General features: G+C 40.0%; 1 protein-coding gene across 3 annotated transcripts in view; it reads left to right on the forward strand.

Annotated features, from left to right (window-relative positions):
• Positions 1 to 14,843, forward strand: part of SPECC1L (sperm antigen with calponin homology and coiled-coil domains 1 like) — a 114,390-nt gene that overhangs the window by 8,091 nt on the left and 91,456 nt on the right. For 2 of the 3 annotated variants that reach the window (XM_084648689.1, XM_084648691.1), the window contains exons 2-4: positions 464 to 550; positions 2,409 to 2,456; positions 11,950 to 12,139. In XM_084648689.1, coding sequence (XP_084504815.1) covers positions 11,987 to 12,139 — 153 coding nt within the window. In that variant the 5' untranslated portion in view covers positions 464 to 550; positions 2,409 to 2,456; positions 11,950 to 11,986. The remainder of the gene's footprint in view (positions 1 to 463; positions 551 to 2,408; positions 2,457 to 11,949; positions 12,140 to 14,843) is intronic. The other variant, XM_084648690.1, reaches the window with a different exon arrangement.

Below are 14,843 nucleotides of genomic sequence, written 5' to 3' on the forward strand. Positions count from 1 at the left end.
AAACTTTTTTCCTCTCCAGCTGTTATGCAGTATTGTCTGTGTCAGTTGCTGCTACTCCTAGAGTTTCATTGTACTGTACGTATATAACGTGTAAAGTGTTTTAGGAAGAAAGGTTCTATGTATGGTTAAAATACACTTGCAGTATACTCCATAGGAACAAAATACGTTAAGAAGCTGTTACAGCTTCTTCCCTCTCTCTCCAAGGAAACTCTTAGGCTAAGGATAGTGATTAGTAATTACTAATTCTTAATTGGGGCAATGCTGGCATGAATGTAGCTAAAACAAAGTAAGTTACTGGTGAGTAACCAGACAAGGCCTCTGTCTTGGGCAACTAGATTCCAGTGCCTCAGTTAAGGATCATGTTCTTATGGAATCAGTAAAATAGTTCTAGAATATGGAATTTGCACACACTGTCAGTTCTTTGCCAGCCAGAAATGGAATTTCCTTTTACTTCCTTCTGCAGGGCAAGTTGGAGAGATGCTGGGAGAGGAGCTCAGTGGGTTTCTGTCATCTCTGTAGGCAACAACAGGAGGGAGCAGGGTGCTCAGAGGTGGGTCCAGTAACCAATCTTGAGCCCCCTACAGTGTTCACCTTCCCTTCTTTGCCATCTTTTCGGGGGGGAGGTGGGGGGCATATGTGTGCTTCTCCCCTATTCCCCAGTCTACACAAAAAATATACCTGCATGCAGGGTGGATAAAAATCAATTATTTAAAAAAAAAATCCAAAAAATCAACATTTTTTATTTAAATTGGATCTTTTTTATTTAAATCAGATTTTTTTTGCTAAAATGCTTTTTGAGGAAAAAGGCTATTTAAAGATAGTTTTAATTAAGATACATTATAGCTCAAAGATATTTCATCATGGAATAGAGATTATAAATTTTAATTCTATACTATGAGACAATATATTCATGTAATGTTAAAGACAAGTTTTTTAAACGAGTTCCAATAGTTCATGGATTAGGGACCCAATCTTATGGGATTCCACAGGCTTCTGTATAGATTATTTAGGTTAATCTTTCTATCTACCCAATGGGGCTCAGTCTAGAAGATGCCATTAGAGATGCTTAGTTTTGCAGTTCTCAAACTGTGGATTTGTTTTCTAGAGGCAGCGTGCTTGTTAACAGGAAAAAATGTTTTTAAATAAATATATAGAGGTGAGAAATAACAGACCTTAACTCTATTGTTTCTCTGCAAATTTGTGTACAGAGTCAATCCCTTACCTCTCTCTAAAAGGACAAAATTTCAAAAAGTTCAGTGAATAGAAGATTGTTGGGGGTGGAATAGATCTGGACAAGGAGAAGAAGTCTGGAGATAAATGTGAGAAGTGAGGGACATGTGCTTCTTTTGTTAAAATATTGTATGTTTGCTGTTGAAGAAAAAAATCCAGAATACTTAATGTTGTTGTTTTTAGTTACATAAAACCATTTTAATGTCTGTCTGGTGGTGTTCTCCTCCTATACAGCATGGCAAGAAAATCCTCCAAATATTAAGGATTAACTTGTTGAATTGGACATAGTTCACCTCCCAATGATTTCATAAATATCTGCTTCAATTACTTTTGGTAAATGAAATAACCAAACATTAATTTTCTGATGTAGCTGTAAAACTAATCTGAAACGTTTTCAAAATAAATCCCTGTTTAAAAATATATGGTGTGTACCTTCTAAAAACGAAGCCTACATCTATATCTGAGTTGTGAAGAATATGTATTAAGGTTATAACAACCAACAAGAATGCACTTATGTAGAAAACCATGATTAAATTGAGTTTTCCTGACTAGTGATTTAAATCAAATCCACCCTGCCTGCATGTCTGCATAGTGGTGGTGGGGATTTACAAATGCACCTTGCTAGATCTATTTCTTTCGCTTCCCCAGTTCTGGGATGGGAGGAGATCTTCCCATTCCCTCCAGAGAGCTCCAGGTTTTGGGATAGGGGATGTCACAGGTGATCTACCTGATAACTCTGTCACCTCTCCCTTGTCGCCCCTCTACAACCTGCATCAGATTAGTTTTTTGGCACAGGTGCTCCTTTTATGTTGGTCTTAGGGCTGCTAAAGCCTGTTTAGGCAACCATTGCTGCTCATGCTGGCTTTGCCGCTTCTGCTGATATAGGAGTATACCTGGGTGGGGCTTCAGACTGGAGAAAGGATAGGATCAGGTATGGGGCCCTTAAATACAGAAATAAAATTTCTTAAAAGGTAAACACTGGCCACTTACTCTGACCATTATTTTTGTGAGGAGTTATGTCAGTGGGTGAAAATCACACTGTAAAGGACACAGCTTGAAATCTAGTCATTTTAAAAAATGAATTAAAGTTTTAGTTTTAACTCAAGGGCAGGTGCTGGACTTATCCTGCCAGTTTTTGTGGTCTTACAATTGCTTTTTTTTGAATGCTTCTCTTTCAGTTTTGCTGTGTAAAAAACACTCATACCTGCAGGGAGAACTGACAGCTGGTAAGTGGGGACACTGACTATATGTATAGTGCAGTAAGCAATCAAATGAGCAAAAGATGTGGAAGGGGGCTACTTTTCTCTCTCCTGTTTACCTGATGCTCAGCATCACTCATCTTAGGTGTTACTTGTAACAATAGAAAGAAAAAACATTTTCAGAGTGTAATTTTTAGGTTGATCATGTCCTTTTATTAAACTAACAGCGTTTGTAGCTAAAGCAAGCCAGTCAGTCATTGGTCAGATGTGAGTTAACAAAGCCCGTTGCCAACTGTGCCCACATATCTATTCAGGGGACACCATCACAGGGCCTAATAACATCAGCCACACTATCAGAGGCTCGTTCACCTGCACATCCACCAATGTGATATATGCCATCATGTGCCAGCAATGCCCCTCTGCCATTTACATTGGTCAAACTGGACAGTCTCTACGTAAAAGAATAAATGGACACAAATCAGATGTCAAGAATTATAACATTCATAAACCAGTCGGAGAACACTTCAATCTCTCTGGTCACGCAATCACAGACATGAAGGTCGCTATCTTAAAACAAAAAAACTTCAAATCCAGACTCCAGCGAGAAACTGCTGAATTAGAATTCATTTGCAAATTGGATGCTATTAATTTAGGCTTAAATAGAGACTGGGAGTGGCTAAGTCATTATGCAAGGTAGCCTATTTCCCCTTGTTTTTTCCTACCCCGCCCCCCCCCCCCCCGACGTTCTGGTTAAACTTGGATTTAAACTTGGAGAGTGGTCAGTTTGGATGAGCTATTGCCAGCAGGAGAGTGAGTTTGTGTGTGTGTGTGTGTGTGTGTGTGTGTCCCGGGGGGGGTGGGAAAGGGGGGGCTGAGAGAGCCTGGATTTGTGCTGGAAATGGCCCACCTTGATTATCATGCACATTGTAGGGAGAGTGGTCACTTTGGATGAGCTATTACCAGCAGGATAGTGAGTTTGTGTGTGTGGTTTTTGGAGGGGGGTGAGAGAACCTGGATTTGTGCAGGAAATGGCCCACCTTGATGATCACTTTAGATAAGCTATTACCAGCAGGACAGTGGGGTGGGAGGAGGTATTGTTTCATGATCTCTGTGTGTGTATATAATGTCTGCTGCAGTTTCCACGGTATGCATCCGATGAAGTGAGCTGTAGCTCACGAAAGCTCATGCTCAAATAAATTGGTTAGTCTCTAAGGTGCCACAAGTACTCCTTTTCTTTTTGCGTGCTAGAACTGGAACTCTTTTCTGTCCACCAATGCTATTAACCCAGAAATCCAGTCTTCAGAGTAATAGTTGATTAATTTTCCATGAAAATGCAGCCTAAGGCTCTTGCTGAGGACTACATTTTTTGTTGTCTGTGTAATACTTTTATGACCTGAAATGGAGCTGTAACTGATATACTGAAACTCTGTGTATTATTCCAACTGCTGGCCCATTTTTGCTAGTTTGAGTATAACTTTTAAAATCTACCAATGGGATATGGAAAACAATAACATTAAACAGAGCCTTGTTTTGCTGCTGGCATGACAGAAACCTTAAAGGAGAACCATGCCACACTTTATATTTTTCTTCTTCGATTTTCTTCAGTGTTTCTTCTTAATGTGCGTTTTTGACAGTTAAACTTTGTTTCAATTTGCATTATAGTGGGCTTATATATACATTCAAATACACATACAAATGTGGATACTAATATTGCTAACATAGCAAATCCTAAATAATTGTACTGTGGACTGTATTCTAAGTCACTGGTATAGCACTTTTGAGGAATAATTATTCCTTCGTTCCATTAACTCACTTGGAATTTTTTCCTCATCTCTAGTTTTAATTCCTGCAAGAAATGAATTTCTTGGAAAATCCAGTTAAGAAACAAAAGGAATCCTTCTGTAATAGAAAGTTTATACGGGTGCACTATCTACAAAGGTTGTTATAGGGATACAATTATCTTAAATTTGTTTTAAAATAATATACATTTGGAATCCTTGTGTGAGCATTCTGTATTTTGCAATTCAGTTTCCAGAAAACTTAGCTGAACTTTTTAACGGCAGAGTTTGAGTTAACTAGAAGCAGTCACTGTTTTTTCTCCACAGTGTCTTGATATACCTGCTGGTTAAATTATAATACCAGCTTAAAAACAAGAATGAATTTTTTTGTTTTATTAAAAGATGGAACACAGTTCATCATAAATTAGGCAGTTCTTCTGTGAATGTTTCTATCACTTGTCTGGAATGCTAAGTATTAGTAGCCGTTAAACATTGCTCAAAGAGACATGGGGCTTAATTTTTCTCCAAACAAGGAGTAAGGAAATCAGGATGCTTAGCATCTAGTTTTTGCCCAGTGATTATTCCACAATTTATAGAGAAATGTACTTTTTAGTTTGTGCTCCCAAAATAAGTAGGAATTCAGATACTTCACCCTTAATTTGTATTTTCTGAAGTTCTGGTTCCCTGTACAAACCCATTAAAAAGAAACTACATGAACTTCTAGGGAGCTCAGAAATGATAATAGAGTTTCTTCCTTCCCTGTCCCTCTACCCAGAAGCAAGGCTCAAAGCACTTGTGGAGCTCATGGGCTGAAAGTATAAGCTACATCTGCTATAGCACTAAGAGCTGGAATTCACTGCATCTGTGTATAGTACAGGCAGTCCTCGACTTTACTACATTCGACTTACAACGAACAGCACTTATGATGTTTCTGAATTGACCCCCTGATTCGACTTACAACAATTGGTTTAGACTTTATGATGCTCGGTCCTGCAGTGGAGTGAATTGTGATTCCGAGTTACAATGTTTCAACTTACAACTCAATTTTCAGGAACCAATTGTGTCATAAGTCCGAGGACTGCCTGTATATCAATTCACTGGCCAGCCCGTAGTTTGCCCAAAAATTTCTGTCTATGCTCCGGCATGGGGAATTTCAGCAGAATGTGGTTCTCTATCGTGAAGGGGGCTGTAAAACCTCCTGTGCATAGACTTTCCTTCCCCCACCCCAGTGGCCTTCTGTGACTGCTCAGTTGGCCATAGTTTGTCCTTAATTATTTATTTTGAAATTTTACACTGTTAGAGGTGAATGGCTTTTGGGGCAGGGAATGTGTGGATGTGGATATGAAATGACAGTTACTCCTGGGAGAGTTCTATGCCAGTGTTCATGTGCAGAATTCCTGTCTGCTGCAGATTTCTTTCCTTCCCCGCAGAAAAATTACTTTCTGACGAGGAAACAAAGGGAAGCTGCACGAATGGTCACATGTCCCTCCCCAGCAGCGTGGGCAAGTTGTTTCGGGCAGCTGGCGGAGAGGTAAATCGCTGTGCGGCAGGTGGGGTTTGGGATGGCCCAGCCAGGGCTGAGTCAGAGCCACTGGGCACCAGGGCTAGGTCAGATTAATTCCCTGTCCCTCCCCACCAACTTCCACCCCTGCACGGAGATGAATCCCTGCCGACCTCCAGCCCCCTGCATCCGGACCCCCACCGCTGATTCCCAGTATATGAACCCCCACTGCTGCACCCAGGCCACTCCAGCTTAGCCTCCCACACTCAAACTCCCACCCTGACAAGCCCTACCCCCCATGCAGCTGGACCACCCCACTGAGCACCCTGCCTCCCCAACCAGCTGCACCTGGACCCCCATCCTTCCAAGCCCCACTCCCACAGCAGTCGGACCCATCCCTGCTGAGTGAGTTTTCCCCCCCCCCGTTCCCCCACACACACTCAACCCTAACCACCTTCAACTGGACCCTCTGCAGATTCCCATTGCCCCTTTGCATCCAAATCATCCCGGACTCCCCACTGAGCCACCTGTACCCAGATTGCCCCAGAGAGAACCCTCTCACCCCACACCTGGATCCTTCCCACACTTAGCCCTGCCACACTTGGATCCTGCCGGGCTGAGCCTGCCTGCCCATATCTGATGTGCCTGATGGAGAGGGGCAGGGCCCTGGGATGTTTCTGGGGCAGGCCTGGCCCTTGCACTGTCAGGTGCAGCCTCGCTGCTGAGTCTGTGTTGGGAGAGGGCAGGGAGCTGCAGGGTGATGTCCCACCTCCGTGCAGCCAGTGGCCTGTGCTCCCCGCTGCCATGCTGGAGCCTCCACATTTATTTATTGACAAAATTTGCAGAATTTTAATTTTTTGACACAGAATTCCCTCAAGAGTCAACAGTCTAGTGGGGCCAGCACCCTTAATGGCTTGGGAAGCTCTGTGACCCTTTGTTTTTGGTAGGTGTTTTATAATCTGTTTCTTGGACTTTTCATAAGATACTGTTAATATACTCACTGGAATTTGGGAGGTCTCTATTTTTTTTTCTGCTGTGATTCATGGAATTCTCATGAAAAGGCCATTCTACCCTTCTCTTAATGGTTCTTATGTAGCTAGAACTATTGTTCAATAACTTCTTTAGGTTATATATTTTTCATTTCATACATAGAAGATGTGATATCTTGTTCACTAAGGAATATCTCGGGCACTTTTTTCCAAGGTTCTCCTATAATGGCATGATTGGCATGAGTAATCTTGTTTAATAGAATGGATGAGATGTAAATTACGACGACAAAACCAAGAACTGTTAAAATAAACCACTAGTTAATCTATAAGTAACATACATTTAGTATTCATAGGGAAAGATGCCCCTCCCCTACTCCTCATTTACAGAGTTATGGAGTGGAACATTTTAATTGATGTCCAAACAGTAACTCTGAAAGAATCTCATGCTGTTGGGCAGCCATACCATATCAGTTTGTAGTACAGTGTTGTGCCTTCTTATTGGGCAAAGCATTTTAAAAATGTTTCTGGAGTTTTATTTGCAGCTGATATAAAAGTGTAGGACTATCTGCATCTGTCTCCACTAGAACGTTGAGGACAGACTATTGCACAGTATTGGTTTTAGTTTTCTGCTGTATGTGTTCTGTTGAAAGAGAAGTCAGGCAAAGGAAACAGGTTAGAATGAATGTTCACATTCTGCTTATTGTGGCTTGTTCTTTCCCTCTCTTGCTAACACTGACTTATTTGATGTGATTATTTTTGACTTGTTTTAGTCCTCCTTTTTGTTATTTATGCCCTAGTTCATAATTCATGTATGGTGTTGACATTCTCTCTCAGTGCAACATTAACACAAAAAAACTCCTCCTATAATATCACTTTGGATTTAGCTATATAGGTCTTGTCCCTCTCTCTCTCTCTCTCTCAGTATTTTTTCATTTATTGCTAAATCCACACTGGATTCTGACTTGCATCTAAAAGAATAAAAAATGGGTAAGTAGACATTTTTGTTTTCAGTTCCCTTCATGAGAAGGGGTTGTTGCAAGTTTTGATCCTTAAAAGATAATAGCAAAGTTTTTGCAGATGCTTTTCATAGTACGCTCTGAAACTTATTAGTATTGAATTCCTACTTGAGTGCAGTCTTTGGGTATTTATAGCATCATAACTGTCTTACTATTATAAAATGTTTTGGAAGGATTTTTAACTGCCATTTTTAAACAGTAGTGTTGCACTGAAACTTAGTATTTGAGTTTTTGGCTTAAAAATGAATTTGTGTATATTGTCTATATCTGTTAATTAATTCAAATCTAAAGTGACCAAAAATAATTTCAGGTGCTTGTTTTAGGTATTTTTCTTTTTTTCATGTTGAAAAAAGATTCTGTACATATCCAAATACATTATTATCTACATACAATTTTTGTCTACATTAAATGTTTTGAAACAGTTTTCATTAATACTCAGTGTTTCAGTAATAACCAGTGGCCCCAGCTAGGACTGGGGCACCATTGTGCCATACACTGTGATTATAGAGGCAGGCATGATCCCTGATCTGAAGGGTGTAATTTTTTGAGTCCTATCTGAAGGTATTTGTTTTTTTGGGTGTAAAGTTCTCTTTTTCCAAATACCGTAGAAATATTTAGTCACATTACCATGTAGTTGCTATTCTTGGAGTATATACTAGTAATTTTTGAATGAAAATTACAGCAGTATGTTTTCTCTGAGCTTCACTATGAATAAAAACCATCTGATCTTGAACAGATACTTTATTTTGTTATATTTGCTCTCATAGGGCTAGATCCTACGTTTATTAAAGTCCGTGACAAAGGTCACATTTACTTTAGTGCAAGATTAAGGCCATAATTCAAGTGCAGAAAGTCTAAACTGCATCTTTCTGTGAAAATGTTTTGACTGCCTATATTTGTATCTTTTTTTAGACTAATCTGGTGACTTTATTTGCTGCAGTAAACCAGTTCCTCTAGTCTATGTAATTACATACAAATAGTAAAATATAGAAAGGTGTAAATCTGAAAGGGGCATTGGCTACAGAAAGACACACAGTTTGGGATGGGAATACTAACACATTTTGGACAGGTATGCAAACTTTAAATTTATTTTAATTTCAAAGGAGATTTCAGATTAACCAGGGTTTTTTAAATAGATAACTAGATTAGCCAAGCAGTCCCTTAAGGCTCATCCTCTCAGTTTCCTTGTTTTTAAATTGTTCATTTCTTCCTAACCATTCTTAGGAAAGGCTAATAACATGAAATATCCAAACACTTTTCCTTATGCTACATCAACCACATATTACATTTATATCTTTCACATGCTCTTTTCTTACCACCACAGAGGGTATTCTTGATTTCATTAGAGCAGTGAGATATTGGCTGTACAAGGTGCTTGTCTTAAGTCAAGATATAACTTGAATTTTGCCTGCAACCTGTTTTACAGGTACACAGGCAAAGCTTGTATGCTTTAGAACAGTAAACAAAATTATAAGAAGAGATCCCATACTTCATCATAGTGCAAAAGCTTGCTCAAGAAATAATAATCCTCACATCTTGAATTTTGCCTGTGCCATATATTTTTCACAATTTAATAAAGCACAATCTTTTGTCATAGATGAAAGGATAAGAATATTTCTCATCTTGGGTGTGAATATATAGTTAATATTTGTCATATTTTAAATAGTTGCAAATTATCACTTGATAAATGATACGAGTGTAGGTGTGACAACTTGGTCTTAGCTCTGAGCATTTAAAGGGTAGGGTTTAATACAGTGTGAGGAATTGGGAAGATCCATATGTCTTGGTTGACCTTTACTGTTAAGTCAGATTAGTTTCAGTCTCCAACTACAAATCAAACAGGGCGCTTGTAGCAATTATAAGTCGCCTGTAAATAATGTAAAGTTGAGAAGGCCGTAGTAACTGTAGGTTTTTCCCTGAAATCATAATTTAAAAAAAAAATTTGTCCCTTGAATTCTTCTGTCTTGTGCATAGACATTCTGAAAGGTCTTTCATTGATTATATAATGCTGTCTGTAAAACAGAGCAGAATTTGTTACACAAATGTGGTGGTAGTTAAAAGCTTTTTTGGCTTTCTGATCGTTCAAAAATGGCCAAACTAAAATGTTCGAATTCAGGGATGGGAGAAGAATCTTGCTGTAATCAGCCATATCAAATGGTTGACAATGAGGAAGCTTTAGGTTATAAACAACCATTTAATTGCAAATTCCTCTTACTTTCTATTTGCCAATTACATGTAATTGCCAGGGGAATAGAAGAACACTTGTGATCAGTTGTAATAAATTTCAGGAGTTTAAAAATGAAAAGTGCTGCTGCTAACAGTATCTGCAGATTTGAATGCATCCAAATAATACATAAAGGTTTTTAAGTTGAAAGAAATTTAAATTTAAAAAGTAGTTTGTGTGCATATTGGGCAAGGGGAGTCGTGTAAGGTTCTTTTAGGCATTTATTTTGTTAAACGTTATTGGTAGTCCTGATCACTGCATTTATATGCAGCATTTCTCCACACTCTGAATCATCTCTAACCATTCATGTAGTTCAAATGCCCTTTTTTGTAGAAGGGGAGAAAGATGTTCTTGTTCCATGTTTCCAGTAAGCACTAGATAATGAGACTCTGATAAATCTGAACACCTACTTCCCTTGACTTTATGGCTGCCTCGTAGGAGTAGAAGCTTTCTTTTCCTTCTCTTCTTCCATTCCAGAGTCTCTTGACTGGGAGAGAGGAGTGATAATAGCTATTTTCTTCACTAATTGGCTCCTGAAAGAGTGAGAATGTTCCCTCCTTTTCTAATCCTCATCCAGCTCCCTGGCTGCTGTGGGTGGTGGATCTCCATTATTCTGCCTTTCCCTCTAGTCCAGGGATCTCAAACTCAAATTACCAGGAGGGCTGCATGAAGACTAATACATTGGCCCGAGTGCTGCATCACTGACACTGCCTCCGCCCCCCACCCCCTGCTGCAGCTGGCCCCGACCTCACTCCACCCCTACCCCACCCCCATTCCAACCCCTTCCCCAAAGTCCCCACCCCAACTCCGCCCCCTCCCTGCCCCTATTCCAACCCCTTCCCCAAATCCCTGCTCCTGCCCCACCTCTTCTCCGCCTCCTCCCCTGAGCACGCGGCTGCCTGCTCCTCCCCCCTGGAAACCTCTACGTGCTGCCAAACAGCTGTTTGGTGCCGGGGAAGTGCCTGGAGGTAGGCAGAGGAGCGGGGACGAGGTGCCCTGGGGGGGGCAGTGAGGGAGGGGAGGTTGGCGGCTGCAGGAAATAACTGGGAGGGGACCGGGGGGGAGGACATGGGGAGCTTGACGGGCCGCAGCAAATAACTCCGCGGGCCACGTGTTTGAGACCCCTGCTCTAGTCTCTATTTTGAGTTGTCTGCCCTTGTGAACAGCAGTAGTGCTCACCACTGCTGCTACTCATAGGTTTTTCGTGCACCAGAGGGTGAAATTGGAATTCTGATATGCTCTCAACATATTGGGAATTGTAGTAGTGAAACTGATAGTTTTCACAAGCAACAAAAGACTATGAGCAATGACAGAAGCATTGAAGTGGCCTGTCTGCAGACTCAGGAAGACAGTAGTGTACTGTTTTATGTTTGGCTCCCATTCAGAAGGAAATCTTCCCAATCATAAGAGCTAAGGACGTAATTTCTTCTAAACTACATGGCTGGACCCCCATGAATGCCAGAGACAACGTTCTCTTCACAACTGTTTAGAGGGAGAGTGGATTTTCAAACATTGAATTTTATATATTAATACGTCTTTCCCCTCTAACTGCCAGAACTTTTACAGCACTTTCCTTTCAGCTTGGCAGATTCTCTTTCCCTAAGGCCAGTGTTGGTAATCATTTATCAGTCAGTTGATAGAGAGTACTCCCACTGTATTTTTCTTTGCTTCAGTCAGAGATCAAAAACATCACTGTCCTGATGAGCCTTGTTTTTGCTGGTAAGGAGGCAGGATTATAAAATGCCATCAGTTCAGTGCTATTTGTGGTAAGAGACTTTGAAGACTTTTTTTTATATATAACCTGGGAGTTCTGTTGCTTTGAACACTTAATTTTTGGCAAAAATCTCTCTACTGTGAAAACTCTTCTTCCTCAATCATGTGCATTTGCCTCTGGCTTATGCTTGTTGTTGTTACCATTGGGGTACTGATTTTAAACAAATCATTCAAAGAGCTATATTACATCTCACTTGTCTTGTATTTAACACTTCTCTAACACTTTTTGGGGTTCACAGATTTGTTTGTAAATGAATCACAAAGAGGCAGCCCAGAATGAAGAAAGCAAGCAGGTCTGTTGGCTCAGTGCCCAAAGTGCCCGGGATAAATAAAACTCAAACAATAGAAAAAATCAAACCAGAAAACGGCTCCTCAGTGTCTGCAGTAACAAAACTCTCAAAAACTGGAACATCAACATCCCTGCTGAAGGTAAGCTCTAATAGACTGCCTTGATTTTTTTGGACAGTAAGGGATTTGGAAGGATAGAATTTTAGAATAAGTATACTGATGCAGTGGAAAACTGGGATTCATAATCTCTCAATGACTGAAGAGAATTTCAGTAGTTACACAATGCAGGACATAATGAGAGATTACGAATGCTATGGTCATTAAGTATTGCTGCTTTTGATGTGTTTATATGTACTATGGTGGAAGGCAATGCACCTTATGGAACTTAACTTTCCTGACTTCTCTGTAAAAAGGGGAACTGAGCTGCCTTCCACTGGGTGTCATGAATCGCTGTCTCAAACGGAGTGCCATGTGTTGCTCTTGAATAAGTTTCTTTGACTGACTCGTGGAGTGGTAGTAGGATGTGATAAGCTCTGTGTAAAGATTAAAAATTCCAATTGAAATTTCTCAAGATGGATACTTCAGTGGGGAATTGAGAGGACTATATTTTAAGAGACTGCGTGTTTGGTATACTTAACGTTGGTGACTGGTGTCAGATCCCTGCAGCCGCACTGTTCCTGTAGTTTTCTATGCTCTCTCCATTTTGTATCAGGAGTGGAGCTTCAGCCTAACTGGTGTGTGCTGCTCCTACTTTCCATCTTCTTATTTATCTTGTAGGTTTTTCCTTACTCTTAGCTTAACAAGGCACCAGGCTTTGGAGTATATGTGCACATCACATTGCACCTTTTACGTCCCCTGGGCCCTTTAAAATTGAGTGGTGTAGTCTCAGGGAACATCACTGGGAGCAAGCATGTGACTTACAGGAAGCCAAGTATAATCTTTCTTGCCTCTCAGATGGGTGGCAGACAGGAGAGACCCACGATCTGGGAGATCCATGTCCGGGGTTTCCAAAATAACCAGACAGGATTACCAAAATCAAAGGGTGTTCCTCTCCCCTACCAGCTAATGGAAATTAGGAAAGTCTTAGATAGTTACTACCCTGAATTTTGTGATGTTTGTTTTGGGATGTTGTTTTAACAATAAAATGAGCCTTGAATACAGGGACATGTGAAATGCCTTGTACTTGGGACTTTATTTTCTCTCCCCAGCTGGTGAATCTGCACATTCTTATGTTTAGAAATAGATTCCTGACAAAACATTGTTTGTACCTTGCATCCTGTTTAATACAAAACCATCTTGTGATACGTAGCCATTCTGAGTAGTGTCCAGTGTCATCGACAACTGTCCTCTTAAGAGCTGACTGGCATGTACTTCTGATTGTGGTATGTAGCTTACTCATCAAGAGCTTCCAGCTGTCATACCTCCAATCAAAACAAAGAAGAGAATGATCTATCTAGCTGTCTCTGAAAGGATTTGGCCTACGGTGTGTTTACAATTTTCTCTCTTTATCGGTAGCACTTCAGGCAACTCAGGTGTACAGTTTTAAAGAGTATTATGCCAATTACACGTATCTTAGGCAGAGCAAGAAATTCCCTTCTTAACTAGTGACTGAGCGTTGTTGCACCTTAAGGGTTTTAGCTCGGTTTTAGTGACATAGCTGAGTGACTCATTCTCATGCGGTTGTCATCATGCCAGCTGTGTGAAATAAAACTATGTACATCTTTCAACTGTTCCCATATGTAGGAGAAGTTTGAAGGTTGTAGTTTGTAGACTTAAGCGCGCTGGCAATTTATATGTCTGAGGGAGTTAAAATATCAATAAGCTACTGCCATTTTAAAAGGAACTTATCTATGTAATTTTATCATTTATGGTGTTGTCTATGAAGCCTCTGGCATGCTGTCATCTTCATGCAGAAAATGTCATCTAACCTTAAAATTTATTGGTGTCGTATTTTTTTTGTGAATTTTAATACATATTCCTAGACAAAAGTTGTTTAGCTGGAGTTACGATTGAGAACATATCCGTAATTCAGGTTAAAATTAGGGCTGTCAAGCAATTAAGAAAAGTAATCGTGTGATTAAAAAAATTAATTGCACTGTTAATGATAGAATACCATTTATTTAAATATTTTTGGATGTTGTCTACATTTTCAGATATATTGATTTCAATCACAACACAGAATACAAAGTGTACAGTGCTCACTATTTATTTATTTTTTTTACAAATATTTGCACTGTAAAAAACCAAAAAATAGAATTTTTCAGTTCACCTAATACAAGTACTGTAGTGCAATCTCTTTATCATGAAAGTTGAACTTACAAATGTAGAATTAAGTAAAAATAAAAACTGAATTCAAAAATAAAACCTGCATTCAAAAACTGCATTCAAAAATTGCTCGGACAAAGAAGTTTGCTTACATTAGCAGGAGGTAATGCTGCCCGCTTCTTGTTTACAATGTCACCAGAAAGCGAGAACAGGCGTTCTCATGGCACTGTTGTAGCCAGCGTTGCAAGATGTTTACGTACCAGATGCGCTAAAGATTCATATGTCCCTTCATGCTTCAACAACCATTCCAGGGGACATGCATCCATGCTGATGATGGGTTCTGCTTGATGATAATCCAAAGCAGTGCAGACCAACGCATGTTCATTTTCATTATCTGAGTCAGGTGCCACCAGCAGAAGGTTGATTTTCTTTTTTGGTGGTTCGGGTTCTGTAGTTTTCCCATCGGAGTGTTTCTCTTTTAAGACTTCTGAAAGCATGTTCCACACCTTTCCCCTCTTAGATTTTTGGAAGGCACTTCAGATTCTTCTGTCTTGGGTCGCGTGCTGTAGCTATCTTTAGA

This window comes from Lepidochelys olivacea (assembly GCF_965140295.1).
Source record: "Lepidochelys olivacea isolate rLepOli2 genome assembly, chromosome: 15".
NCBI lineage: Eukaryota > Metazoa > Chordata > Testudines > Cheloniidae > Lepidochelys > Lepidochelys olivacea.